Here is a 26,260-nt window from a genome sequence, read left to right as displayed (position 1 = left end):
TAAATTTACGACTTAAAATAGTTATTTTTGTTAATAGCAATCAAATAAAACTGTATTAGGTTATAATTCATTTTAAAATTATAAAATATATTTAAAATAAACAACTAAATCTTTTAACAATAAAAAATAATGGAAAAAAGGTTGATAGAAAATGTGCTAAATCCACATTAAAAGAATAAAATCTTAAAGAGAAAATGTGGTAAGTCCGTAAAGAGCATATAAGTCTGCAACAGCTTTATTTGGAAATTGGCCGATTATTGGTACTAAAACAAGACGAACTAAGGAATAAAACTGCATTTACAGATTAGAAAAATATTGAAAACAAAAAAAGTTAGACGGTTTTTTGTCTCTCATGAAAAATAAAAAAAAAATGGACCTGCGAACTAAGCCAATGATATATGATAATATGTATAAGAATTTTATGTACTATTATATTACGAAATGTGTATTTTATTTATTATTGACTCTGCGTAGAATCAGGGGATCTATTTTATCAGGATGGCCGAGTTGTAGAAGTGTGCAAAGGGTTAACGTTAGTGGTGCCAAGCCAATTGTAAAAAGTAGATCATAAGTAATAGATTGTAAGCACTGTTATGTAGACTTACGAAGGACACTATTTTGGCAAGCGAAAAACAAGAAGAATAAAGACATTCTGGAACAATTGCGTAAAGCGGCCGGGTATTATTTTATTTGAATGCGTGCTTGCATATATATTTGCGTTTTACTGATTGTAAGTTGCTATCGCATACTACAAAGTGCTTTTTTGTTATCAGTCCGTGAATTAAAAAATAAATTTTCAATCAAGGAGACTGATCGTCGTTTCCGAATATTCCTGAAAACGAACACCGCAAAAAGAACTATTGATGTTATGGCAGTTTCAATTGCATTTAATGCATAAAAAATGCTGGTTCAGGCAGAGAATTGCATAGAGCGGGCGCTAAGTGGTTCCAAACCTAAAAGGAACGTATTTTAAACAAGATAAAAAATATTTTTTTTTTATTGATTTCAGGATTTTTCCACTTTTATCTGTTTTTCACCGAATAATATGTAAATAATTTTTTAATTTAGCGTTTTTTTTAATAAAAATAAATGATAAAAAACTTTAACACTTATTAATTATAAACAAAATAAAGAACATTTTGATAAACAGTAAAGCCTCCTTTCCGGTCTGTTATCGGAGCACTTCGAAACAGGGTGTCCAGATTTAAACAATCTGAATTTGAAAAAAAATCGCCATTTTTTTTTTTTTAATAAATTTCATGAAATCGATTTAACAAATCTTTTATTTTAAAGATGAGATCTTGTTATAATATAGTTTTTAAACCCCAAAACGAATATAATACCTTCAGAGGGTAATAATAAATAACACAAATAACTTTTACTTATAATAGTGATGTACACACAATTTTCTTTCAAAATACGCATACTTTTAAAAATATTTGTTTCAACACATTTTGCAATATGACTGCGCAATTACTAAATTTATTATAACTCATATTAATTAATATTAAATAAAAACCTATAATAAGGCGAGATCAGCTATTTCCACAATTTCTTAAAAATCACATTTCTGTTTTTGTCATATATTGAGCTATTCAACCTGTTTGATATTGGAAACGTTTTGCAGAAGAAACTATTAGCCTTCATATAACACTTTGTTCGAACTATTGAATTAAGGCTTTCCAACCTCATCCTATTTCGAATCTTAGTTTTTGTTGAATTCATTACGGAAAAAACGCGCTCAACAAAGCATGTGAGTGCGTCAAGGATAATAACATGAATTTCCTTATATTTCCAAACATTTTATTGTCTGTTCGTCGGAGTCGGAGTTCTGAGAAAAGTTATTCCATGGGAAAGTTAAAAGATTTAAATATTCAGTTTCCGCTGCTTTTCCTTTCTTCAAAGTCGAATAGTGAATTGGGAGTTAAAAGATTTAAATATTCAGTTTCCGCTGCTTTTCTTTTCTTCAAAGTCAAATAGTGAATTGGGAGGTCCCTGAAACACGCGTTCTTGTGATTACACATACTTTTCTGGTGACAAAATCAAAGCTTTTTTAAAAGTTCTTCGATTAGGGTGATTAAACATTTTTGACAGTCTTTTAATATGCTTCTTAAGTCAAGTTTATCACGCAGTTTATTAGCCTCTTTTGTAAAATTATTGTGGAAAACTAAGTTTTGTATATTTTTATAATTGGAAAAAATGTATTTGAAGGGAAAAAATCGCCAAAAATCGCCAATGGCGATTTCCTAAATTTTTACGCGCAAATATCCAAAAAAAAAATTGCCAAATTGGCGCGAAATCGCCAAATCTAGACACTCTGCTTCGAAAACACCCGTCGTGGTTATCATCGGAGGATTTAAGGAGTCCTTCTCACAAAATTATAGGTGTAGGTAGAGTGTTCGCTTTTTGGGGGATCGAAATCACTTTTTTAAGTAGTCCTAAAGGTACACTTTTTTCATATATATTGAGAATGCTGCGCGCATGCTCCTTTGGGACTCTTTTCGCAGCCTCCCTAGGAGCATCAACGCATCGTACGGACTCCGCTGGTATGCTGGATACAATATTTTTTAACAATTTAATTTAAAAAAAAAAATAACTTAAAAGAGGTCATTGCCGACGAACTGTTTTAAACTTTCGATAAATGTGTGTGTCGATAAATTTAAATTTTCTTTTGTGAGTTAGAGATGGTCGAGAACTCTTCGACCCAGACTCAAAAATTAAGATAAGTACAATAAGAGACTATTTTGTGAGATGTAAGTAATCAAAACCACTTGAAGGATTGAGCAATTTCGTGTCCAAAAAAAGCAATGTACGATAGTTAATAAGGAAGTGGTTAACATGTTGCCTTGATAAGACTATAGCATCGATACTGTCGTTTCTGAATATCCACAGGAGCAAGTAAGATTCGCCACAGAATTCTTAAACCCTCTAACACTTTTTAATTCTTCTTGATTGAGTAGCCATTTATAATGAAATTTTCAGCTAGAGAAGCGAAGTGACTGAAAGTCACAATTTATACCTATAAGTACCTTTCTTAACTGAGATGACTAACCTTTCAAAATTGTTCGAAACAGCTAAAGAAAACTCAACTTAAAAGGTAGAACCAAGGCATATCAAACAGGTATTAGAGCAAAAACCACACTTATGTTATTTTGTTGTTGCTTCTCTTATCTAAAGTGTAAAGGCTGTTCTTATTTTCTTCTTGTAAATCAAAGACTACCATGTGAAATACAAAAAAGTAAATATTAAAAACTACATTTGGGAAAAAACTGGTGCGACTTTCTTTCTTAGTAAATTTTGTTTGCTTCTCGAAGCATTGATCCATAATTTGCAGGGCCCAGGAGGCATCAGCGTTTGTGCTGCGGAGTTAAGTGAACGTTCCAAAAGTTGCTTTTCAATCGCTTGTTTTGTATGGGAAAAGGTTTCACATGCAAAAAGATTTTGACAATTTATATTTTTTGTGAGAAGAAATTAAAAATATTTGACATTTAGAGACCGAACAATTTCAAATAAAAAACAAATCAGCTTCTCTACTGATACTATGTTCAATGTGCCTTGGGTAGAACAAAATATTGCAAAGGCCCTTATTATGAGTTGCATTCGATTTTCGATCTTCGCTGGCTATCGAAGATCGAAAGTGAAATTTGTATTATGAGCTATGCAAGCGTGTCGAAATTTTCGTTGAGTATCGAATTTTCTGTCGAACAGAATTTGCTTTCGTTGGTGTAGGGAAGTGTTAGAAAATTGTGAAAATTTTATGATTTTGCATTTGTTTCCTTACTTTTTGGCGGCTAGACACTAATTTGGAACATTTTTTATTAATTTCATGCCGTTCTAACGTCGTGGATACTAAACACAAGCTCGAAAGGCTGGTTTTACTTGTGAAAAAAACCCACTGCTCCGTTGGCACGATCTCTGAGAACAAAATCATAGAGCTGTTTATAGTTTTAATATATTTTAAATAGATTTGGATCACAAAATTTCTTAAATATATTGTATGTCAAAATATATTCGAAAGACTACACTTAAACTCCCTTAAACGTTTTCTGCTCCTGGCTAGTTTTCTAAGCTCTCATCCTCTAACGAATCGTTCAACCAGAACTCCGTTGTACTCATTTTTACCACGTTTTTATAAACTCGCTTTCTTTTTTATTTCGTTTTTATTTGCACAAATTTACATAAATATGTATAAGCACGCTATTTAGTTTGCTCGATTCGTAAACAAAGCTTCTCAGCGGTGAAAAATACAACCTAAACGAGCGAAATTCACAATAGTGCTATTCTTCACCGAATGAGTGCTATAATACCAAATGAAAATTCGTTCGATCAGCACTTTCGACCACAGTCGAAGATCGAATGCAACTCATAATAGGGGCCAAAGAAGTACATTTGATTGTACTTCGAAGTACCACGTACAACGGCTGAAAAAGAAGTACTGTACTTCCGAAATAAGTACGGTTGGTCACAATAGGCCTCCCATACAAACGACATTTTTCATACTGCACATCTCTGGAAGTGTTCACGGTAGAGTACAAGAATTTGGTATGGAGATATAAGAAATCAATCACATAGTCATGACGAAAAATTGGAGCTATTGGAAAAAGGGGCGTGGCAACTCCCATAAAAACCGAATTTTTCATACTGCATATCTCCGGAAGTGTTCATAGTACTCAACGCAAACATGGTATGGAGTAGAGCTGGGATACTATCGAATGTAATATCGATAGTTGAAAACTGTTGCCACAATCGATAGTTTTTGAAAACTATCGATGTCGGTTTTAGAAAGACTTCACAATGTCTCTTCTTTATATCTCTACATATTACATTAATTTTTTTCATGCAAGAAAATACACAACACAGTCGGCAAAAAAAAAAATTTAAGTCATTGGGATTTTTAGCAACTATAAGCTTACACTGAGTTATAGTAAAATTAAATAATCTATAAAACTGCTTGCACAAAATTTTTATGGAAATTCGAATTAAAATCTTGAATTTTTAATTATATTGTAGATTTTTATGTTTTGTTTAACTTTTATAAAAAATTAGTAGACACAAAATAAACAAAAAAAAAAATAGTCAAAACTGCTGTTGTGGTGCTATTATTTTGAACAGTACTATATTCGTTTTCTTATAATATGGTAAAGTGTTAATTATTTCCCTTGTCCGGATTTTGATATGCGGCCCCGATTTGATCTCAGTTGAACTGTTATAAGAATGAGTTGTCAATTTAAACGAATATCTTTTATTTTGTTTGTTTTGTAGTATTATAAATGTATAAATGTATAAAAAATAAATTCAGATTTTGCCTGTCGTTATTCAAGGGGATGCAAGGGTATGTATATAAGTTATATAATTCAGACGCATAAATAAATAAGTTTATTTTATTAAATATTATAAGATGTTACTTTTGATGCACTCAAATTAAAAAAAAAATTATACAATCTCTTTAGTTTACAAAGTAATTTATTAATTTTATAAATTTATTATTTATTTAATTTTCAAGCAATTGAGCGATTCAATTCAATACCTTTCACGACGATAGTACTATCGATGTTTTCAACTATCGTTTCGAAAACTATCGAGTGGCGGTACAATCAATAGTATCCCAGCTCTAGTATGGAGATATATGAAATCAGTCCCATACTCTTAGAGAAAATTGGAAATATTTGAAAAGGGGCGTGGCGCCTTTCAAACGCACTGAAACTATTAAGTATCTTTGTATGCATATACACTTTTGCTAGGTTATTTAAGATGGCAATGGAAATATGCCTTCTGACAACAATCAAGTCGTAATATTAGAAGATAAATGCGTCAGTGAAAATCATCAACGTGAACTGTTCGTGAAAATGTTGGACAATTCAATACAAAAACTAATTTTGGGCGGGACAAAGTTCGCCGGGTCTGTTAGTTTATTATAAAATTCATGGAATTAAATGTAAACTAAAAATTCCTTGTAATTTTCATTTAACGTTCCGTCACAGCGATTTGTTTTGAATTCAAGTGTCATTTTTTATATACTATTACTCGGCTTTCCTTGTTTTTTATACATCTGTACTGTAATGTTTGCGGAATGCACTTGTCAATCAGTGTTGCCGCTTTGATAATTTTTTACCAAAATTGGTAATTTTTTACCAAAATTGGTAATTTTTTTCTTTATTTATCAAATTTGGTAATTTGGTAATTTATTTTTCAGTTTGGTAACTTTTTCGATTGAGTTCTACATGTGTCAAAACCAGTTCTGATTCCACATTAGGAAGTTCCTTTTCCTTTTAGAGAAATACCAGATAGTCTTGAAAGTTTTGCAAGGCGGAAAGTTCTTAGGCGTTCCTTGGTGACTAGAATTGCTTGATCTCTAACAAACTGCCTGAAAGGGCCTATTGCTATATGTACCGTGATTTCCAGAAGGTTGCGGATGGTTTCCTTGTCATCAGCTTTGCAATTGCCATCAATATTGCAGCGTAACCCGGCAATCATATGAGTAAAATTCGGTGTAAATATGTGCGTTCAAAAAGCTACGGCATTCAGTAGGGGACTTCACTTTTTCTATGTACGTGTCGAAAGCTTTCAGGAAATTATGCGCCTAATAATCATATGTTGCAATAAACCGTATCTGTGACGGTGTGAATGATCAGATGTCTTCAGTTGCTTTATGGCCTGAGCTTTATATGGATGGAGATGTATATCCAAATGCAAAATATACCATTATGAGCTATAATAGCCCGAACACAATGAAAACGACTAGCTACGGATCACAGCTGTCAAATTATTTTAACACGTACTCTTATCTAGATAATTATTTTATTTTGGCGACGACCGGGCTACCCGACGGCTGTGGTTGTCGTTCCCACGACAGTCGGGTCGGTTGTCGTTCCCACGACACTCGGGTCTACGTAACCGGAACGACCCAGATTTATATTTGGCCAAGGACTGTCACTCCAGCAACACTCCCCAAAAAGTCTTTGGGGAATTTGTATGCTGCTACAACAACAACGGCTGTGGTTGTGGCCAGATTAGATCCCTTTCTATTTTTCCAGCGACAGATGAAGAACCTTATCCTCCTCTTTTATGTCAAACTCATACAAATTCATGATGTCGCTGCCGCGTTCAAAAAAATCATATCGTCATTGACAAAGCGTTTAGATAATGAAGATAACTGTGGGCCGTAGCTCGTCGCTTTCAATGTGTTCAGAACTGCAGACAGTAACATGTTCTTAAAACAACGCGCAATCGACAAATTTGTTTCTTTGCCCACACTTAGGTTTGAAATCCTTACCAAGCGTTTCTATTGTTGTGACTTTTACCGTTCCGTAGATATATAAATTATAGCTCAATGGAGCATTACTTGCCTAAAAAGTTTGGTGTCTTCGGATATATGTACAGACACAGTTCTGCACATAAATAAGTTTGGTACTTTTTTTTGAATTTGGTAGCTTTTTCTAGTGATTTTGGTTAAAAAAAAAATGTGGTATCACTGCTGCCAATATAGAAGTATTATATATATTATGATAATATAGCAATAAATAATTATTACTTATTGTCAACCCAAATCATTCCGTTGTGAGCAAGCATGGTAATGACCAAAAATAGCATATACGCAGCTTCTCAAACTAAACAGCTTAAATAAATTAATTATATCTGCTCCATTTATTGCTATCATTAATACTAAAAACTAACGTTACTTCTGAATGTTACCTTTATATTCAATGATATTTTATGTTTATAGGTGACAAATGAAACTCAAAAAAAGATTTGTACCCCTTTACTTCCGGTCCCTCATATATTAAATGTTTTTAAGCATAAAAAATTCAATTCTATAGTTCCAGTTATTGCTTACATATTAGTACATAAATAGAAAAGCTCACGTACCTTCTCAATATTACGGCGATATGCTGGCTCTGGCAACCGATGGGGATGTAATTGAACTTGCTGTATTATGTCGTTGATCATTTCAACAAAAACCAGGGATTGATTTGGTGCTAATAGGTCTTGAGCAACCTGTAAAAGCAACCAAAATCAAAAAACAGCAATGGCATTAGTGACTTACATACGTATATGGTGTTAATACTTTTTCGAAAACCTCTCGCTTTCTATAGATAAAATTGCATAGCGCTCTTACCAGTTTGCTAGCAACTTCATTCGGATTTACGTCGCGTACGTCAAACTTAAAGGTTATTGTTTTTGGTTTGTTTTCCATATGACAGTTAATAACAGTGCCATGATCTACACCGGTCACACTTAACTTTGGTACACGTTCAGCGCCGATACGAGTAGATCGTCTACATTTTTGAGCACGCGTTGCCTGCTTTTCCTCATTATGTAATTGAGTATTATTGTTAACATTTGTTGATGTCGTTGTTGTGATGCTGCCACTAACAATTGTTGTTTGTGGAATGCCTTTTTTGGCTGAAGGGTCAGTAGATTTCTGACTAGACGCAACTGTAGTAGAAACAACGTTTTTAACAATTTGCGCTTGTGTGTAAGTCGGTGAAGGATGATTGGTTGTTGGGGACATTGGCTTTTGCTGTGACGTTGGAGATTGTATTTGTTGATATTGAGATGAAGTCTGTGTATGAAATTGTTGTTGCTGTTGTTGAGTTTGTTGGTGCTGTACAAATTGTTGATTCATTGTTCGCAGCGGCTGTAAATTTTGTTGTTGAGTGCCTTGTTGCGGTTTAGTTGTTTGCTGTTGTGGTTGAACCTGTTGTTGAGGTAACTGATGAGTATTATTGATTTGTTGGTGACTGCATACATTTTGCTGTTGACTGCATACATTTTGCTGTTGACTAAGATTCTGCTGTGCCATAACTTGCTGCTGCTGCAGTAACTGATTTTGCTGATTATGAGCGACCTGTGCGGGAATCATCTGCTGTGGTTGGGCACTTTGTTGTTGCTGTTGGTGAGTAATCTGCTGTTGTTGCGCAATTTGTTGCTGCTGAGCTAATTGCTGCTGGTGTTGAGTAACCAGCTGTTGAGCTACTTGTAGCTGCTGCATTGTTTGTTGTTGTATCTGATTAGATTGCTGCACCATTGGTTGATATTGTGTAACTATTTGTTGTTGAGCTGCTGCTTGTTGCTGCTGAATGTGCTGTTGTTGCTGTTGTACATGTTGTTGAATTTGGATTGTCTGTTTCTGTTGAATATTAGGCGGTTGGTTTACTTGTTGAGGCATTTGTGTTACTATTTGTAGCTGCGCGGTTTGTTGTTGAATTTGAGCTGTCTGTTGAAATGACGGCTGCTGACTTACTTGTTGAGGCATTTGATGATTATGCACAACCGGTTGAAGTCTTTGCTGTTGTTGGTTTAGTTGCTGTTGCTGTACTAGCTGTTGCTGTATTAACTGTTGTGTCATTTGTTGTTGCTGCTGTACAAATTGCTGCATCGTTTGGGGTTGTGAAGTTGGTGCCCCAACTGAATTCGACGAGGGTACGGAAGCCGTAACTGGTAATGACATAGAAACGGACACTTGTTGGTTTATGAAATTCTGCCCGGAAGGACTAAAAGGCAAATTTGGCTGCGTAGAAGGTGATATTATTTGCAATGCTGATGTATCTTGTATTGGTGTTGTCGAATTTTTAAGTGACGCCATCTGTGGTTGCTGAATGAAATGTAGAGCAGTCTGCATACTTCCAGAGGAAATTATTGATTGAGATGGTACCATTTGCGCATTTTGGTGCTGGTAATAATTTTGCTGCTGTTGTTGGTACGAAACTAAGGAATCAGAATTTTCAGTTGAGTTTTCTAGTTCAGTCTTTCTGGCGCCCTCTGTAGTAACATTTGGTTCACCCTCAGTCAATGAATTATTTTTAGCTTTGAATTGTTTATTCAAATGCTCATCATCTTCTGACTCCACTTCTCCTTCCCCTTCGTCGTCTTCTTCTTCCTCCTCTTCAACATTAGGCGCCAACAATTCCATTTGTTTTTGTAACGCTAATTTTTCCAATCTAGATTTCTCGTTTTGCAACTGTAACTGAGTTTGTCTTTGCATTCTTTCTTTCAGCAATGAAAAAACTTGTACCTTTAGCAATCGTACAACAGCACGCGAGTCTTCGTCTGTTATAATATTTTCTTGTGTCATATCTTGACAAATTTGTTCGCAGTCGTCTTTTTTTATATCATACTCGAACTGGATAGCCTCATTTTCTTTGTGTTTAGAAGATCGTTTTTTTGGATCAAGAAAGCGTAGTCTAAATTCTATTATGTTATTTTCGGGATTACTCAAAAACGCTTCAGTGGCGGTTGGCTCAAGGCGTATGCCAATGTCTTCTTCGAAAAACTCCGAGATAAGAAGATCTTTACAACTCGGTCTATCCTCTTTTTTCAGTTCTATACATTTTTCAATAATCTCACGGACTTTAGGATCTTCTACTTTTGACAGCGCTGCAGGTTTTATTCCCGATATTACTTTTTTGTATATTTGAGCAGGACCTTTACACTCGCTGTACGGATACTCAGATACCGCCATTTCTAACATACACATACCAAAAGCGTAAACATCTACTGACTCGTCATAGTGTTCTTCGTACATTTCAGGCGCCATGAATTCAGGGGTTCCAATCACAGATTTGGCATGTGAACGGTTTTTCAATGTTGCTAGTCCCAAGTCCCCAATTTTCACGCTTCCCGTTGTACCAGTTATAAATATATTATCACATTTTAGATCACGATGAATGATCGGTAACGGGCGGGTATGCAAAAAATGCAGCCCCTTCAGTATTTGTCTACACCAAGATTTCAGTACTTTTGGATTTATCTTCTTAAAGCGTTTAAGGTATCTGTGTGGAAATATTTGTGATAATTTAAATTAGTTTTCATATGTTAATTGCTTACGATTTTAATGTTCCTGAGAGCATTAGTTCAGTGACTAAAACAATGTTCTTTCTTCGAGAAATGGAGTTTTCCCAATATGTGTAGAAGCGTACTATATTGGGATGTTGCAGTTTCTTCAACATGTCCGCCTCTTCACGGAATCGCATTCGTTCGCTTTTTTTTACTTGCTTATCCTAATAAATAAGATATGACTCAAAAAACATGTATTTTTAATGCGTTGGCAAACTACTGTACTACACACCATGGCTGTATATGAGTTGAAATTAAAAAGTATGACATTTAAATAAACTATAATAGATGACATTTTTCCGAAATGTTGCAGAATACAGACCAGACGACCAGAGGTTTTCTAAGCGGGCTCCTTTCTCGGCAAAGACAGACAGAAGTTGCCACACAAACCTAAAAATTATACATAATATCGTCTCATCAAAAGACCATAAAGGTATTATATACACGCAAAGAGCTACTGGGTTATACTTGACGTTTAGATAGACAGATAGCTGGTTATAGCACTGCGACCGGTAGGTCTATTGTGCTCTCTTATAACTGATATGGAGACACACCATACTGAAGTTACTGCTAACGAGAAGGCGGGAATTTTGCAACGAAGGTCTGTTTTTAAAGTGGTAAAAATAAAAGAAGTGTCAATTTTTCTGCAGTTACAAGCAGGACCGGGCTATAAACGGGACCGTAGATAGTGAAGTCGTTGACAAAAACACGTAGTGCAAGGTTCTAGGATTATATGCAGAGCATATGATAGCAAGCGCAATAGTGTTCTTTGATTTCTAAAGAGGGAGGCTACCAGTTGGCGTGAGACACTGTTGGTTGGTTTCACTTGCATTTATGTTGGCTCTTACAGTGCTAAATTTTTCCTGATAGGCGGAACTAGTGAACCGATTTTGCAGCACATGCCCATTCAGTGTTCAGTCCTTAAAAGGATGCAGCTTAGTCTAGTGGTAATAGGTTGTTTACTGAATCTGGAAGCAGCTGCTAAAAGTTGTTCCAGTTTGCAAAGCGCGCCGCGATGTTCTTTAGCATTGCTCCTAATTCCAGGGATTAGATGTGTAATTTGTTCATAGTATTTATGGTAAGTCTAACCTATTATAAAATAGGTGCTATCATCATCAATACAAAATGTCTTTTTTGATACGTTTGGAAATTACGTTAATTAATTCCGAAATACATTCCTACATCAAAATCCAAAGCCACATCTTAAAAAGCACGAAGTTTGTTAGAATGTTCACAGCAGCTCTGTAAGCATTTTCTATGTATGTTTAAATTTTTTAAATGTGGCAAATACTGCCTTTCGTATTGATGGTGAAGTTATGAGTATATATACAAAAAATAATAATTATTACTTTCTTGGTGTGTAGTAATTGTCTGCAATCAACGCGTTATTTGAATTAATATATATACCAATAGTTCACACCATGCAACTGCGACTCCAGTTTCAGTGTCTAAGCCACGGTAAACAGTCTTAAAGGAACCGCGACCCACTTCCTTATCGTATTTGAAAAAGCGACCACAAGGTGACATAGCGACTGGCTCATCGTCATCGTCTTTGTGACTGCTCTTCGTAGTTGTGATTGTCGACTGTGTGGAAGTTGTAGGTTTTGATGTACTTGCAGGTACTACAGTGGACGTTGGGACAGGAGTATGTACTACATCTTCAAAGCTGGCGCGTCCAGCGCTTTTCAAACTAGCTTTTGGAAATATACTACTCTCTGCTAAGTACTCCTCAATCTTTTCTTCCACCTTAAACCCTACACGCTTTCCTGTCGCCGTCGTCACAACATTATTTTCTTTTAAGTTATCCGGTTCAACGGGGAGTCTTTCATCTTTTTTTGAAATCTGTGATGTGTGTGATATTTTAGTATCAGAATTGCTAGTGCGGGTAGGTGTACGAAACTGTTTCTCTAGGTGTTCTGCCTCCCGTGAGAGCATCTCAATATTATCATCGTAGTCACGAGGAAACTCCGTTTCAAACTCAAGATAATTAGTATTGACATTTCTAGCCGATTGTTCAACATTTTTTCTGATAAAACGCATTGGGTTAAACCTTTGGACAGCTGTACAAATTGGTGGCGTGATAAGAGCATTGTCTGAAGCTGAAGACATAAGCATACTAGATCTGTCGAAATTCAGATCCACTTTTTGTGCCATTTTGTTTGATTTTTCCTTACTATCTTCAAATGACACAGTGCCTACACGACGTGTAGCGGAAACTGACGGAGTCTCGTTTGTCTTTTTTGTGTCTTCCATAACGCACTCTGTTAGGTTTTTAATCACTGCAGTGCAGTATTTTCCATTGCCTACGAATTCCTTATCTCTTTGGTTAAAACTAGAAGTTGCTAAGTTAGTGCACGTTGGTTTCGTTTTAATAAGGTTGATTGGCAAACTTTCTGAAGGATCAACCAACTGCTCTTCTTTCCGAGTACGAATTTTATGTGTTGCACTTCCTATGCATACAAATGATGCAGAGGATGATAATGATGGATACTTACTTCTGCTGCCGGTCGATATTGGCGATCCGATAGTGTCTGACACTAATTTGTTTGATGTAAAAATCTGTTTAACACTACCATTAAATAACTCGTCGATTGAAGATGCTGATTGCACTGTTTTTTGCAGACGGTTTTGGCTTTGAAAAGTTGTAAGCCCAGTATCTTTATCAAACTCTGTTGTCCTGGAACCACTTTCGTTGTCAGTATTATAGCAAGCGGCAACAGGTTTTTTGCATACAGTTAAATTCTTCCTGCGCACAAAACTGCTCGATTTACTTGAAGAAAGGCTTATATTAGCGGTATTTGCACGACTTTGTTCGCAATTTGTAGTCAATGTGCTGCCTGAAAACTTCTTTAGGACCCGGTTAAGAATATTCTGTTTCTTTTCAGAGCGTGTTATAGGTTGACGTATCTTCATCCAGCGTTGCAAAAAGTGTGATGACGATGACGGTTTTACAGAAATCGATTCTGAATGCTGCCTGTGTTGTTGATGACGGTGACAGTGTAGATGACGTGAATATTGTGCTGAATACTGATGTGAATTTGCTACATTACCCGAGTTTTCACTGCAGCGTGAGTAGCTGCATTCTTTTTTCAAAGAAATTTTCACTTGTGGATTCAGTACGTGCTGTGATGTAATTAGTGAAGTCTCTTTAGTTGATTTTCTGATATCGTCTTTCTTACTAATACTAAAACCGCTTTCAGTCGTAAGACTCCTTGAAATACAAACACGAGAAAAGTTTAAATAAACAAATTAAATGTGTGTATATTTTAGTATTAACATAACATAAATGCTTATACTTATAAGTTGTAGGCATGCAAGGATTTTAACTTAAATTATAAATTATTGTCTGGGCTTTTTCCTCTCCAAATCGATTATTTATAAATAACATTATGCAAAATGTGTTATGATTGTACCAAGCATGATGCGTGCAACTTAATAAACTTAAAAACTGGAAGAAGCCATGATCGTGGGATGACTCGAACTACATTCTTTTTAATTACTTATTACTTCCCAGCTTTTATTTTAACGAGGTAAAACGGTTAATGTAATCAGTGGTGTGGCGGAAATATATGGAGGCTCAGACGTTTTCGGCGTGACTAATTACGAGATATCAGAAGTGTGACGGTGAATTTGCAAAAAGTGCTTATTCAAAAAACTATTTATAATTTTAATGTATCCAAAAACTTAATGATACTTTCTCCCCTTACCGCATTAAGGGTAAATTTAAAGTCAATCCCATCTCAAGTCACTAAATTTGAGACTAGCAATTAGTGACTTTTTTTGTGCCAGCCGCAATAGCCGAGTGGGCAAAGCACTAGAGTGCCACTCGAGAGATCCGAGTTCGAATCCTCCTCGGGGCAGTGGATTTTATTTTGTATTTATTTTTTATTTATTTTTTTATTTTTTATATTTTTTTTATTTATTTTTTAATTTTTTTAATTTTTTTACATAATCATTCCATTACAATGTTTTGAAAACAAAAAATAAATTTCCTAATGAAATTGTTGTTGAACAAATATTTCCTTGCTTCGTCTTCGCGTTTTTTAAATAAAATAGAAGGCAATTATATTTTCCTCTATATTTTTCTTTGTGCCCGGCTCAGAGCCAGCTACAAATTAGTGACTTTTTTTTAGACTAGAGATGTGAGATATCCTACAGAATACAAAATAGTCTCAAAATCGATGTTCATCACTATTAGTGTATAGAGACTGCTTACTGAATGCCAGGGTAAATAGTTATTTGAATGGGGTATTGTGGGGCTTTTAGGTAGCAGTTATTGTTAGTTGCTCTACTAGTTACGATTTAATTCCTACTCGTTCGTTAGTTGTTTGTTTGTTTGTTGTTAGCGGTCACTGTGCAACGTGAGCAACGAATGCATAAAATGGGGTAACCAGTCCGTATAGGGCTTGGGTCACTGCAGAAAGAGAGCCAGTTTCAGTGGAACCACTCCGACGTATTAGGTTTAAGAGTCCACTGAAGCTTGCTGCGTTTGTTCACCATAGGTGTGGTTGCAAACGAGGTGTGACTGCAGGCAAGTTTCATTCTTGGGACAAGTGGCTCGCTTTGTAAATATACATTTTCCCGAAATTCTTCATAAATCTGGACGGATGCCTTATTTACGACCCACCGATATCCAAGATATGTGATGCGAGTGGCAAGATAAGGAAAGCAAATGGCCTAGCGACGCCTACTACAGCCACCAAGTAAAGGAGCACAAATCAGTGTTGGAGAATGACTTCTTCACCAGGCACTGTCTTTCGCGCCGGTGGATGAGAGACCCTACACATTCTGCATCTAATCGATATTCTCTAACATCTCTCTGTGTGTTTCATGCATATACGAATTGCGCCAGCTAGGCTGTGCTTTCAACGCAGTCTCACTCATTAAATCATTTGAATGTGTTAGTATGCCGACCACTGAAGTTATTGATATAGGGAGGTGAAGAGGGAATCGAGACGCAAGTACTTTCCGGAATAAAAATAGACACCCAATTACGCGAGTGTCGTCGTGCTCGAGATGCTGCCCTACAGAAAAAGTGCCAAAAATACTATCAGAAAGTTAGCCGACTCATGGAAGATTTCAAGATCAGGGTAAATTACCGTTAAGAGAACCGGGAGGTAGTGTCCCATATTCCGTGTGATAAAATTAAGGAGGGAACACTTCCCTCACCGCTGAATGATAACACTAAAATAAACAGGAGAGATGCTTTTTGGAATCGATGGACTAAACCCCGACTATGATGAGAACGTCTGAAGAACGAAACCGCTGGAAGTTGCGGCCCACCAGCTGAGTTATTGAAGTACAGCGGCGAGAAGTTGGTTAGCTGCATGCATCAACTTTTAGGTAAAAATATGGTCGGATGAACGTATTTCAGACGTCCGCAATTTAAGTGAGGTCTGCCCAATCCACTACGGTGACTCCGCCTTGTACGACAACTAACATCCTTTTCCTTTTGGCTTCTCAGTTTGCCTTTAGCCCTATCAAATACACCATAGACTAGGTTTTCACCATACCTCAAATCTTAGTTTATTAGAAAACCAGTATTAACACCGATAATAATAAGAGTGTTCGCTATGCAAAAAACTTGTACAACTTGGTACCAATTGTTACCAAATCGTGTTCGTTTGGCCAAAAACCCAGTAAAACTTGCAAGGAGAGAGCCCAATTTTGACATTTCATTTGGAGGGGAAGTTGCACATTCTTGTTGGGAAAATTTTTGTTTATGTAAATATTTGTTTATGCAATTAATTTTATTAATTCGAAACATTTGAAAGGTACTCGGGTGAAAAAGCTGTATTCGTAATAGGAACGCAGTCGACACCACTGCCGATATAGGAAATCCGACAGTGACTTCCACAAACAAATTGAGGCGTATGTTGAAGAAAGTCAGAATAAGATGAAATTAACATATAGGTCCCAAGAATGATAGAATACAAGATTGCGCCGATTGCAGCAGAATTCGTGAGAGAGAGNGCAGTCGACACCACTGCCGATATAGGAAATCCGACAGTGACTTCCACAAACAAATTGAGGCGTATGTTGAAGAAAGTCAGAATAAGATGAAATTAACATATAGGTCCCAAGAATGATAGAATACAAGATTGCGCCGATTGCAGCAGAATTCGTGAGAGAGAGAGTTTAGAAAAAACTTTCATTACTAATTTATATGATATCGGCTAAAACACTTGAACTTATCGCAACAGAGAAATATTATTTTATCAGTTTTAACCCCAGTCGATCCAAGGTTCAAGAGAAATACTTTGGCGGATGAAGAAGCCTTTCAGTTAGCGACAAGTTTCGGATCGATATCGCACTTGTTGACGTAAAAATATTTCATATCATACGTCAACAAAACCGATACCGATTCGAAAATTGTCGCTAACTGGTTACAGAATATGTCGCTAACTGGGTACAGAGTCTGCCTACAAAAATGATATCGTCCGATTCAGCTGGAACAAAAATGCTTCAAACAAGTAAGAATTTCTCTGTATTATGGCCCCGAACCCACATATATACATCTTTCATTTGAATCAGTATTGGAAGCTCTATTGGCTCCTACATTCGGGTTTTGATAGGCGAGTCTCCCCTGAACCGTTTTTTCCATATTTTTGGCCTATGTGCGCTTTTATTCGAAACCTAAATGTTTCGGTACCGAGTATCGAGAGTATTGGACACTTAAAAAGTATTGACTCAGCACATCACTACTGCTGTCATCTCGACTGTGACGTCAGCAAAACAGCTGATTCTGTCAAATTCACTGAGAGCCGATTAGCGGTATCGCCATCGGCGCCACCTTCTGTATTCTCTCCACCGTGTATAGGTCCTGTTTTGGTTCCACCTGAAGTAATTAAAAAAAATTTATTATGCTCAAAATGCAACCGTGGACACCAGCTGGCAGCGAAGCTTGCAAATGTTTGATAATTCCTGTTCGCGCAAAACTTAGTAAGTTTCTCTCTTTGGGAGAGTAAGATCCTTATTCTCTGAATTTTTTTACTGGCTAATTCTTACTGGCATTTGCATAGCGAACAGAACTAATATGTTTGTTTCATAAGTGTCAAAAATGTGTCAGTACGTGCCAAAAGATCCCTGTGGTGCGATTCACTACGCGATTTTAACAACTCTTGTTATTGTTAAGTCAGCTAAACGACAATTTTAACAATTTAGCTATTCAGTAAACGTTTCCCTAACAATATTCGTTAGAGCCAAATCAGCTGTTGTCGCTAACGATAACGAAGGCCGCTAATTTGACGACGTCTAGATTGGCGTTGTTAATAAAACATAAAAATGCACAGCACCGATAGCAAAAAAATATCAAAAATCAAAGGGTTTTTCAGAAACATCAAACTTGCACTTTATTGTACTAAAATTTAATGGGCTACAAAACTGCATACATAATTTTTTTATTATTCTGATAAAAAACTTGAAGTTTTACGAAAGTTTGTTGAATTTTGTTTAAATGTTCCACAAGGTTTAAAACTAGAGTTTATACGGTTTTAGATACAGAATACACTATTAAAATAAGTAATACAAATTAAATAACAAAAAAAAATAGTTTGTTACAACTTGTCTATATGTGTTCCGGTTATAATTTTCCAATAGGGTGTAAGCAAATATAGAAAACTGGAAGTTAAAAGGTGGTAAAGCTATTTTTTAATCTTACAGGAACTGAATATGCCTTGAATTTAAAGGAATTGAATAATTAAAGTTTTCAATTTAATACGTGTACATCGTTTATTAAAAATATAAATATCATATATGTATGTTAATATTTAGAAATGTCTTTATTAACCATCATGACACACTAGCACAATAAAATCAGTCCTCAAAATAAATATGTACAAAGTGTGCATACAGTGATTTTTTTAATATTAACATTTATTTTCATGTTAAATGTTTTTGTAAACTTTATTTACAATAATAATAATAATAATAGATTGGCGCTTACACATATGTTAGTGTTTGGCCGAGCTTCTCCTCCGACTTGTGGCGTGCGCCTTGATATTGTCACACAAGGCGAAGGGACCTACAGTTTTACGCCGACTCCGAACGGCGATTGTATTTTTATGAGAAGCTGTTTTTCATGGCAGAAATACGATCGGAGGTTTGCCATTGCCTGCCGACGACTTTATTTACAGCTGCGTGTAAAATATGGCAACAAAATTCAAAATTATGGGGTTTGCTACTTATGTGTATTTATTTATTATTTTAAATAATTTTATTTTTAGTACTTCCATCTCCTATATTTCAACAGAAACCACATAATAAAGCTTGCATAAAATTCACAAAAATGAATCAAACTTAAAAATATTTCCTCCAAGCTTTCTAACTTTTTATTGAGAACCTTTATAAGATTTTCGGGTATGCAGTTTTGTAGCCCATTCAATTTTAGTCTAATAAAGTGCAAGTTTCAAGTCGCTAAAAGTTGGCGTTGATTTTTTAGAATGTTTTTTGTGTTGAGCATTTTCTTTCACATAAAATGTCTGTGAACTTTGAGCTCACACGAGCGCCTTGGCATATGCAATGGATTTGTGTCCAATAGCGGCAGTACAGTTAGTGAATCGCACAATCGTTACTGCAAACAACAAAAATTGTTAGCTTACAACTCGATAAGTCTCATTGTTAAAAGTTAGTGAATCGCACTACTGAGCCCGGAATCAACAAATCAGCTTTAAACAATGATTTTATGTGTATTCATCTTATATGACCAATAAAATTAGCAAATACCACATTTCTGAAACTTAGGCTGTGTGCTAGTTGACCTAAATTTTAGTACCTAAACTAATATTCCACTGGAAATTTCTAGCAATGCTACAATGTAGGAAAAAACTGCCAAAACTGTGCGAGTTCATTTGACAACCTAAATTGTTTGGGTATAATTGAAAAATAGGGCCGGTTCAGCTAGAAAAAAAAAGAAAAAGTGTATATAGTTCGCCTTCTTTCATTGATTCAAACGGTATAAAAATTGTTTGGTGCAAATTAATAGGGGCGGTGCTAGGGGGTGGTAAAATAAGAATTTTCACTTTTTTCAAAAGCTTATATTATCAAATTATTGAACCGCTTTTCAAAACGTGGATATGGTTTGAAAGGGAATTGAAATACATTTCATTTGATATGTATATCTATACTTCGAGAAAACTAAAAAAACGAATTTATAGCCATTCTTTAATAAAAATGTATGTTTTTCTTAAAAAAATACGTAAATAACTATTTTAAAAAATAGATATTTCCAAATTTTCACTATTTTTTTTAATATTCTTTTGTTCTGATATACATATCTTATAATTTATTATGTATTTTTTTAAGAAAAACATACATTTTGATTTAAAAAAAGACATACAGGCAGGTTCTGCAATTCATTTCCGAGTGAATTTCAACCCCTGCCAATTTGAATTCAAAGCACATTTTGTTGAAATTCGCTCGGAAGTGAATTGCAGAACATGTCTGATAATCTTGTTTTTCTCGAAATATGTATATATTATTTATATAGATATATATACTCAACAAAAGGTATTTCAATTACATTTCCAACCGTATGCACGTTTTGAAAATCGGTTCAATAATTTTCGAGAAAATAAGTTTTTGAAAATATTGGAAATTCCACTTTTACCACCCCCATACACCGCCCTTTTAATATACCACCAAAATCAAGAATAAGGGGCGAGCCACTTTTTCTTTTTTTCCAGCTCATCGGGCCCTATTCTTTACTTTTACTAAAATCAAAGATATTTGTATTGAAATTTTTTTGAATATTTTCTTTTTTGTGCTATAGAAACTATAAAAATAACTTAAAACTTCTAAAAAAATAATTGTTCGCTTAATCGCGCGCCCATTTATATTTCACAGTTCAATTTGGGTTGAAAAATATGCTCGGAAAAATCTAAATTGTTTCTATTCACTGCATTATTGACATTTTCCAGTGATTTAGGATTTTTCTCTATTTAGGTAGCAATTTAGACGTACTCGCACACAGGCTTACGTGCTATTTTTCATTTTTGTACTTCACAAAATTTGCTTTCGGATGTAAACAAACAACAGCTGTTATTTCAAATTGACTTCTTGCACATTTGTGCCCGGGAAAAAAGTCCGGCAAAGAGGGGACGCTTTCTGGGCTATTTTGGGCACCCGCGGGATTCCGCGGGCTCGTGTGGAACAAACCTAATGTAATCATTGAAGCCCAAAGAGAACCTTAGCCTCACTCGGTGTATCTAATTGGCGCCAGCTAGCGAGGAACGACTGCCCTGCTACATACATGTGTATGTTAATCTTCGTCGAAATTGCTTATGCGGCTATGCATATATGTATACATAAAACTAAATACATATAAAAGTAATTTTTAGGGCTACAGTCACATATAAGCATAAAGATCTCTATGTGTGGATATCGTTGCATGCACAATAATGTAAGTAGTTTTAGCAAAAAAAAAAAAAGAAAAATGTCGAATTAGTATTACTGTAGCACATCTAACCGCTATTCACGGCATTTTTCTCTTATAAAATAGGAATTAATTGCGTGTTGTTGTTAAATTTAGCTGATCAAGCAGTATGTTCAAACCATCACCCCGTATAAAGTTAATATTACAAATAAGTTACATAAATAAAATAGTTTAAAAAATATATTATCTTTCAATGTTTGGTAATAAGTATAAATAAGGGCATTGCACACCTGCCAGACTGCAAGTTTTCTTGTTGATTGTACAGCGGGTTTTGTTGATCTAGATATAGACGTCGTAACATAGCGCACAGCATGCACGCAATAATTCTCTCAATTCTCTATTCGTGTCGAGTCGATATGATTTATGGTGTCGCTTAATCTTAAAGCCTTATGTACGTTATGCCTATTTAGCATGTTCGTTTATAGAAATTTCTGCGCTTAGAAACAAACTTGTGTCGAATTTGGCATAAAAAAGAAACAAGAAAAGTAATATAATAATTGCGCTACTAGTAATGTATGATCTTACATATTATATCACCTAAAAAGTTCGGTAAATTCAAATGGTGCCATACACCTACATATGTATTTATTACATTTTGTACTACTATATCGAAACCTGTTGTCTTGGCAGCGATTGCTTTGTCGGTGATACTGCAAAATGTTCTATTACTACATTTATGCGACAGAATTCATGAATTCTTCATTCGTGAATTCATGAAATTATGTGTTTTGAAAAATTGGCAGCGCACTACCGAGAAACTAAACAGTAGGGTTGTGTTTTTTGGCCTTACCCTGTAGGGAAACCTCGGAATAGTGAATCAAATTTCTAGTTCTGTACTAGGTCTTTATCGCCAAAAACGAACTAGATCCCCACCAGTCCAAAATCAGCGAAAAGTTGTACTTTTAAAATACTAATTTTTTCAGTTTTTGTCACTAGAAATCTATATCTAAAGTGACGAATTTAGAAATGGTTCGGAACTATAGAAAAAGGGATGCAGAACGAACTAGATCTTATTTGTCGAATTTAGAACCAGTTTGGAACTATCGAATAAGGGATGCAGCGGGGGGCTTGTTTACTTTACATAGATATGTGTTCGGCGGCTTTACGCTTCTATTCTGTGCTTCGCAGATGCTTTTTCATAGCTTGGTAATACAAAACTAAAATTTGTGTTAACATTTCAACATCTCGGGACAGTTTGGAATCTAAGAAATAACAGCGAGAACCTCTGCAAACTCAGCTACAGCTAAAGGTATATAAACGTACATTTCTTACAATCATTCAAACAAATTTAATTTTAAATTGAAAACACATTTCATCCAAAATACCTTAAAATGGCGCACACGGAAGAACGAAAAAGATTGAAAAATCATGATACGTCTGTCGATTTTAGAACTGGTTCGGAACTATAGAATTTAGGACTAGTTCGGAACTATCGAAAAAGGGATGCAGCGGGGGGCAATTGACACTTCCTAGGACATCGCCATGTTAAATTCGCCAGTTGCTTGCATGCAAAACAGATTTATCGCGAACCAGTACTGGGTCTAAATGTACTAGAAGCGCACCAGTTCAGAACTAGAGATTTTCCCCACAGGGTATTTTGAATTTGAAAAAGCCGTTGGTACCACGAAATGGTCCATGTTATATATTTAAATTGGCCTTATTGTATTTGAATTTCTACTATTTGTATTTGTTTTGTATTTGAACAAATCCCCGTAATTTTAGTGTTTTAAATTATGGTTATGCTACTGCATGCTTTTGAATCTAAAAACGTCATAACCCTAATAAACAACTGTTTGTGAAACGCGGCGTTGCCGGCTTTGCACTTCACGATTTCATGAAATGATGCAGAAATTCATTGTTAATTTTCGTGTGTAACTAAATTTGTAAAATTGTGTGTTATGCAGCCAATTTTAATCCAAATTCATGAAATGATTCCGTCAATTAGCCTACGCATAAGCGAAATATATATCAATTAGTATTCTTGGTACTTACGATGACTAGTGACTAAACTGTTTCCTTTTAGCTGACGAAGTTGAAGGACTAATAGAGCACAGAAGTAATAATTGATAGATCGTTGTACAGAATCACCGACGGTATAAAAATTAGAGGATCGTATTTAAAATGAGATTTTTGGTAGAAAAAAAATGTCTTTGAAGAGGAACGAAATCGGTCTACTTTTTCTGCTGCTGCAAACTAAGCACAATAATAACGTATGAGAGAGATCGTGGATGCAGAAGGTGAAAACTTTTGAAATGGAAGTGTAAAGCCAGAGCCTAGTCAAAATGTCAGTGAGGCATGCGACTACGGATTGCAACTGAACTTCAATTACGTTGCCTCTGACTGAAATGGTAATACAGATGGCAGCTAGCAACAAAAAGCGTGCAACTAAGTTGCTATATTCGCAACCGAATTTTTGTGGTTGCAGGCGATATTTTGATTGAGATTTATTAATTTTTTCGACTGTTTCTGCAGCTTGTTCACACTGTTGTTGTAGTTGTTGGCTTCGTCATGAATCATCTTCACTGTCTGACTCTGCAAGCCTGAGGTCGACGAAGTGGGCGACGTCGATAGGCGTAGTCCATAGTACTTCTGGCGTTACGGTGCTAGTGGTGGACTTGGCCCGCATGCTGGGCAGGTGTTTGCAACTTCTGAGTTCAGCCGAGAGCAGTTGAGCCTGTGGCACCACCCTGAACGGAGTAATGCTGGGGTGCATCTGGATTCTTCAATGTATATGGGCCGCCGTCGACCACCTAGGTCGATGTTATCTTAGCGAGTACTGGGACTCGTCCTCACTGCATCGCTGTGTAGGTTTTTGAGCACCGCTCTGTAGAATGGATGGTCGACGTACGGCTCGATATCAATTCTCCAGTCGTGCAGCTGCAACCTCAAGTGTCGGGGAGGTGATCGTTTCGAAGCAGTTTTGTTGGGGTTTCCACAGTGATATCCCACGAGGAATAGCTTCGATAGCATGGTATTGTGCTCTTTCACCTTTCTCCATGGAGGTGATGCTCGGACGACATGAGATGGTAGCCTGTAGCCGTACGTAGAGCTGCGTTCTGTAAGTCTGTAGGATTCTCCACAGCGTTTCGCTCATTCCTGTCGCGCTGCGTAATTCGCCACCGACCAGCCGATCCCTTTATATGTTTTGAGCCTTACCGGTTAGAGACTTGAGGGCTTTCCTCCTGCCTAGCAGTTTGTTACAGGTGGCTGAGGCGTGTACTCAGAAGAAGAGGCTCCCTAGATTTTAGAATGGTTAAACCTCGTTATCTTGGCGCCACCGGCGTAGACGTCAAGCTCCAACCAGCGGCGCCACATGTTTTTTTTTTAATCCCTACCATCGTCTTTCTCCCTGCTTTTCCCTGCGCACAAAAAAATAAAAATACAACAAAATTCCTTACAATATTTTAGTAACAGCTATGTTAAAAATTGTTCTCGCGAAAACTTTCAAAACTTTATTAAATATATTACGAAGAAACTATTTTTTTATATACATAAATATTACCAATGCTAAAATAAATTTTTTTAAATAATTTTCATAAATTACAATGAAGTTAGAGGATAGGACTACTTGGTACAGCAGGTAAAGAAAATATAAATTCATTTAAAAATGTATAAAAACAAAAAAAAAAAACAAAAAAAAAAAAACAAAATAAAAATTTCCAAAACAAAAATCAATAGTTGTCGTCAAGCTCAACTAACGAGAGCCCCAGAAGCGTGCAGCCTCTATGGGGTCTGTCCAAAGGGAGAAAAGCGTCAGTTGAGTGGGGTTTTTTGGGCATGCGAAGAGATGTTTCGAGTCGTGGGGTGTCTCTCTGCACGCCGGACACTCATTGGGCACATCCGCATCTACGCCTTTTTCAGTTTTAGTTCAGAAAGTTGCAATTTAAATTCAGAAAGTTACAATTCAAGTTCAGAATTTCCATTTCAAATTCAGAATTTTCATTTTAAATTCAGAAAGTGTCAATTCAAATTCAGAATTTCCATTTTAAATTCAGAAAGCTGCAATTCAAATTCATAATTTCCCTTTTAAATTCAGAAAGTTTCAATTTAAATTCAGAATTTCCATTTTAAATTCAGAAAGTTGCAATTCAAGTTCAGAAAACTACATTTCAAATTCAGAATTTCCATTTCAAATTCAGAAACTTTCATTTCAAATTCAGAAAGTTACAATTCATTTTCAGAAAATTTCCATTTCAAATTCAGAAATTTACAATTTAAGTTCAGACAATTTCTATTTTTATTTTTATTTAAGGAAAACAGTAACAATTCAACCGTTGCAGTACATACATACTTAGCATGAAATGAAAAGCAATGCTGCGTTGCTCGAGCAAATCCAGGCTACCTTGGCATGGTCAAGTACTGCAGCCTCTGCTTCGTTAATCCGGGACCCTCAACATTGGGCACATCCATACTTGGTTTAACAAGTTACTTCATTTTAGACCTATTGTTTCTACTGGATTTAGCATAGGCGAATATGGTCCCCAACGAAGATACAACTTAAAAACTCAAAATCGTACCGTGAATACGAAATTTTCTGAACTTAAATTGGAAATTTCTGAATTTGATATGAAAATTTTCAGAACTTGAATTGTAATTTGCTGAATTTGAATTGTAACTTTCTGAATTTCAAATGAAGGTTTCTGAATTTGAAATGGAAATTCTGAATTTGAAATGTAACCTTGTGAATTTGATATGCAACTTTCCGAATTTAAAATGCAAATTCTGAATTTGAACTGCAACCCTCTGAATTTCAAATGGAAACTCTGAATTTGAATTACAAATTTCTGAATTTAAAATGGAAATTCTGAATTTGAATTGTAGCTTTCTGAATTTGAAATGAAAATTCTGAATTTGAAATGGAAATTCTCAACTTGAATTGTAACTATCTGAATTTGAAATGGAATTTGTGAATATGAATTGCAACTTTCTGAACTAAAACTGAAAAACGTGTAGTCTGCTCAGGTATGAGTTCAACCTGCTGCCGTAGCTAGA

At 35.6% G+C, this 26,260-nt stretch overlaps 1 protein-coding gene across 6 annotated transcripts in view; it reads right to left on the bottom strand.

Annotated features, from left to right (window-relative positions):
• Wnk (Wnk kinase) overlaps nucleotides 1–26,260 on the bottom strand; it is a 202,527-nt gene that overhangs the window by 129,922 nt on the left and 46,345 nt on the right. For 4 of the 6 annotated variants that reach the window (XM_017609208.1, XM_017609210.1, XM_017609212.1 and 1 more), the window contains exons 2-6: nucleotides 21,499–21,716; nucleotides 12,244–14,047; nucleotides 10,828–11,000; nucleotides 8,117–10,772; nucleotides 7,867–7,995 (exon numbers count right to left, since the gene is read on the bottom strand). In XM_017609208.1, coding sequence (XP_017464697.1) covers nucleotides 7,867–7,995; nucleotides 8,117–10,772; nucleotides 10,828–11,000; nucleotides 12,244–14,047; nucleotides 21,499–21,581 — 4,845 coding nt within the window. In that variant the 5' untranslated portion in view covers nucleotides 21,582–21,716. Of the gene's footprint in view, nucleotides 1–7,866; nucleotides 7,996–8,116; nucleotides 10,773–10,827; nucleotides 11,001–12,243; nucleotides 14,048–21,498; nucleotides 21,717–26,260 lie in introns of those variants that run through there. The other 2 variants (XM_017609209.1, XM_017609213.1) reach the window with 2 other exon arrangements.

Source organism: Rhagoletis zephyria, unplaced genomic scaffold (genome assembly GCF_001687245.7).
Source record: "Rhagoletis zephyria isolate East Lansing unplaced genomic scaffold, Rhagoletis_zephyria_1.1 Rzeph_scaffold_00202, whole genome shotgun sequence".
In the NCBI taxonomy this organism is placed as follows: domain Eukaryota; kingdom Metazoa; phylum Arthropoda; class Insecta; order Diptera; family Tephritidae; genus Rhagoletis; species Rhagoletis zephyria.
This window is presented reverse-complemented; position numbering and strand designations above follow the sequence as displayed.